Source organism: Tupaia chinensis, unplaced genomic scaffold (genome assembly GCF_000334495.1).
Source record: "Tupaia chinensis unplaced genomic scaffold, TupChi_1.0 Scaffold000602_1, whole genome shotgun sequence".
Taxonomy (NCBI): Eukaryota; Metazoa; Chordata; class Mammalia; order Scandentia; family Tupaiidae; genus Tupaia; species Tupaia belangeri.
Genome location: NW_006160120.1, coordinates 1320213 through 1324681, shown reverse-complemented (window position 1 = coordinate 1324681; position 4469 = coordinate 1320213). Strand labels below are relative to the sequence as shown.

The window sequence follows — 4469 nt, the reverse complement described above, 5'->3', positions numbered from 1 at the left end:
AGAGAGAGAAAGTGAGAAAGCAAGCTGCCAGGTTCAGGACTCAAACTGTGGTTGGCCATGTGGGAGTCCAGCACCCTAACCTCCACGCCACCTGCTGGCCCCCTCAAGTTTTCAGTGTTAAATAAAAGTGATCCAAAGAAAAAACATTAAATACATATGAGGGACTCCAAGACATTCATGGAAATGGAATTAAAGTATGAGTTTATTGAGACCACCAGATGGTATAAGGGTCACATTGCTGGACTCCCATGTAATCAACTATGGTTCGAGTCCCTGACTCAGTGGCTTAAAACTCACACCAGGCACATGTATGTGTGTGCCCAAGATCCTGAAAGGAGACTGGAAGAGAAGGGATGGTGGCGTGGCCAACTCTCCTGGGGGGTGACTTCTCGCTTTCTGTCTCTCTGTCTCTCCAGTGAGTGTACACATCCTATAGTAAAACAACAACAACAAAAACTCTCTAAAAATCCTAGAAAAATAGGGGCCAGCAGGTGGCATGGTGGCGAAGGCACTGGATACCCAAATGGCTGACTGCAGTTCAAGTCCTGGACCTGGTGGCTTGCTTTCTTACTTTCCCTCTCTGTCTCTGTCTCTGGTGAATGCATGTGCCCTATAACAAATTAAAAATACAGCAAAAACAACAGTAAATAAAATTAAATAATTCTTTTTGACTTTTTAAATAATTATTTTTATTAAACTTTTTTAAATGTACTTATCTATTTTTAATTTGACCAGAGAGGGACAGAGTGAGAGAGACAGAAAGTGAGAAAGCAAACTGCTAGGTATGAACCTTGAACCATGGTCGGCTATGTGGGAGTCCAGCACCCTTAACCACCATGCGCAGATAGTAAAGGGGGAGATGCAAGGATTTAAGGGGCAGGGTGGCTCTGGGAACAGTCAGGTGGAGTGGCTGTGGCATGGTGCCTGTCTATATGTGTGTGGTTTTTCCTTTCCTATAGTGGGGAGCCGTGTGAAGATGGGGGGTAAGAAGAAGCCATAGCAAGAGCAAAGGCTCTGAGAAGGGCCCTGCTCACAGCTGTGTCGCATGGTTCCTGCACATAGTAGGTGCTTAGGAGCATCCGTGGGAGGAATGAAAAGAGGAAGAGGAAAGAAGGAAGGAAGTTTCTCGTGCTAAGTCCGCTGTGAACACATCTTTTTCACGTTTGTTCTGTGGCTTCTCAGCAATCCCCAGCTCAAGGGAAGGGCGAGCCATCATCCATCCTGCTGACAGCCGCCATCCCTCTAACGCCTGCCCAGCCCTCCCGCCCTGGCCTCATCCCGGCAAAGCTTTCTTTCCCTGTAGAGCAGGACTCGGGCTGCCCCCCGGCCAATCTTGCCCGCTTTAAAGACTGTAATTTTCCTGGGAGAGAAGGAGCAAAGGTGGGCCAGAACGTCTCAGCCGCCTCCACCCTCAGCTTGACGGCTCCACACTGCCCGTGGATTTATCACTCGTGCAGAGGTGGAGACAAATGACCCTCTAAAATGGAGATATTAACGACACCGTCAGCAGGGCAGGCAAAGCCCCTTGTCCTGGCGCCATATTTCACGTGGCTCAGGTGTCTGGCATCCTGGGCTAATGAGTCCCATTCGTCAGGCTGAGAGAGCTGCCGGCCGACAGCAGTTCTCACTAATGGGCTGGGTCTCTGCGTCAGATGCTGGCAGAGAGATTTTTTTTTTTAGGGGAGCTTGATTTGTGTGTAGGGGGTGAGCCTAGTCTTTTTTGGTGGATCCAATCTTTATTTATTTATTTGGAGAGGTTTTTTCGCTATAGGGCGCGTGTGCTCACCGGACAGACAGACTTGGGAGCTGGGGCACGCACACACACGCACCTGGCGTGAGTTTTAAGCCACCGGGTCCGGGACGCGAACCGCAATCGACTACATGGGAGTCCAGCAACATAGCCATTACGCTAACTGCTGGTTCCCGATCCACTCTTGAATAACTAGTTAGGAATGTGTGAACTGGAAAACCCAAGCTGGAACGCCCAAGCATTTGGAGCAAGACACATGCAGGTTTGCCTGTGTCAGCTGTGTGACCTTAGGCAGATTAATTAACCTCTCTGAGTCTCGAATCCACTCTATAAAATGGCGTGTAATGACAACCACTTCACAGAGGGTCTCTGAGGACTGACATCAGTTAGTACTCAGGGTCAGCACCCTGAGTACTAACCTGCCAACCTCCCTTTTCCCCTTTTATCTTATTTTTAGCTGGGCACATGGAGGCTGAGAATAAAGGCTGCATCTCCCAGCTATCTTTGTAGCAAGGTGTGGTCATGTGATTAAAACCTGGCCAATGGGATCAGAGTAGCAGTGCCTGTATGAAGCCACATCCTTAGAGGGAGAGGCATTTTCCTGTTTCTCCTTCCCCATGCAGGTGTCGGGTGGGGGACCCATCCTGGAATGGAAGGGGCAGTGCCTGGGCCTGGGGCAGCAGCAGGATGGAAGGAGCCTGGCTCACAGCCCTCCTAGCAGCTTACAGGTGTTTTGTAGGAGAGAGAGGGAGAGACAGAGAACCCCTCTGTTGTGTGAGCTCCCGTTCAGCATCTCTGATGCTTCAAACCACATTCCACAGATCCCTGCAGCACCGACTCTGCTGAGATCCCCCAGCCGGGCCCCTTGGGTGGCTGCTCCGTCTATACCCTCAGCCCCAGCTCAGACCCAAGCTTCTCTCAGGGGCTTTGAGAAACCAAAGAATCGGTGAGTCTGTGAATTAGTGAGCTGGTCTTGCTTCCTTTCCCCAGATCCCACAGGTAGAGCGAGCCTCCCTGCCCTCCTCCCAGCCCCGGCAAGTGGCAGTAAGAAAGCCCGGAGACTGAGACCAGCTCACTGGGTGTAACCTCTGCAGCCAGCCTAGACAGGTCCTTTATTTTTCTCATTCAGTGGAAAAGGAATCCATCTGCCTGAGGCCCCACGGCCCCACGTGGCAGAGCAAGGACTACTCGTGTGATCAGGCTGTTCTGGCCATGTCCTTGGGCAGCACTGCGGGTTTCTGCTTCCCCCTCTGAATCTATTCATTTTTTATGTTAAAGATGCTTTAAAGAAGGGCTCAGGAATGAGAGCCGAGGCCCTCCCAGCGGCCCAGGTGCCTCCCCTCCCACCTCCCCCTCTCTCCTGACCCTGCTGCAGGCACGCTGGCTCCAGCCTTCAGGCCTCCGAACTACTTCCTGGTTCCTTTCGGAATGCCCTCCCCGGACGTCTACTTGGCTCACACCCTCTTCTCTTCCCATCTTTGCTCAGACCTCTCAGAGAGGCCCGCCTTGGTGGCTACAGACACCTGTGACCGGGTCTACCCGAGGGGCCCTCTGTCGCCAGCCCCTGCTGAATCTTTCTCCTGGGCTCTTCCGCTACGTGTGCTTCTGGTCTGAACCCAGCCTGTGAGCTGGGCGAGGAAGGTCAGCAAGGCCTCTAGCATTTGAACAGGGCTAGGCACGGGGTAGGTGCTCAGCCAATAGAGTTCATGCGCTAGCCAGAGAGGGTGTCTAAGCCGCCACTCACACGTCATTGTTCCATGCTAAGAGAGGACAATGCCTAGGGAAAAAATATGAGCATTTTGAGGAAAGAGTCGCAAGAAACTGGTCAGGGGAGTGTCACTGAGGCCTAAAGGAGGAGTCCCTGACTAGCAGGGAATGGGCAGGAGCCTTCCAGGTGGTGGGAACAGCGTATGCAAAAGCTTCTGCACTCCCCTTGTCCAAGTTCCCCTCCGAGGACCTCAGGGACCTCTCCTTTTCTGAGTTTCATCCATGGAGACCTTAAACAGTTTTGCATTTCGTTGGGATCTGTTGCCAGAGAGGGAGAGGGGAAACCAGGTCCCTCAAATTAAGCTCCAGGACATTAACAATCCGCTTCCCAGGCCTCTGGGTGGGAGGTGGCAGGCTCTCTGGGGCACTGTTGACGGGGCCAGACCAGACTTTGGCAGCTGTTTCTCTTCCAAGAACAGAGCTGCGGCCACCAGAACCCCCCTGCCCTCTGCTCACGGCCTGAGATCACAAATGTGGGATTTTCTTTTTCATTAGCTTAATGCTGTCTTTATTAACTGGGAAGGGTTCCTGGAACATATGATCGGTAGGTCTTAAATAATGCACACACACGTGCACGGCCCCTGCAGGCCTGCCCCGACGGAGCGTCTCTGGGCTCCTGAGCAGTCGTCCTAGAAACTGTCCAGGGCTACCAGGGGCAGCAGCAAAGGCATGAGGGGATTTGCAGAAGGAAATTACTCAGGATGCCTCTGCAATCTGCAGTGGGAACGGAAGGGCATGCGCAGAGCCTGGGAGGGCGAGGACCCGACCAGCTGCGGGGAGGTGGCAGAAATCCACGGACCTGGAAGCCAGGGGGCAGGCCCCAAAGACCAGGAAATGGCAGCGTGGGGGATCGAAGAAGTACCTTTTTTGCTCCTTGCTCCTCTTCGACACCGTCGCCGATCACGATGTAGACCGCTTTTCTGCCGAATCTCTGCATTATCCGCTCGAAGCA

The 4469-nt window shown here is 52.7% G+C and overlaps 1 protein-coding gene across 1 annotated transcript in view; it reads right to left on the bottom strand.

Annotated features, from left to right (window-relative positions):
- EYA2 (EYA transcriptional coactivator and phosphatase 2) overlaps positions 1-4469 on the bottom strand; it is a 160993-nt gene that overhangs the window by 2382 nt on the left and 154142 nt on the right. Inside the window, exon 14 of the mRNA XM_006158553.3 lies at positions 4380-4469. This exon is cut by the window's right edge and continues 1 nt beyond it. Coding sequence (XP_006158615.1) covers positions 4380-4469 — 90 coding nt within the window. The remainder of the gene's footprint in view (positions 1-4379) is intronic.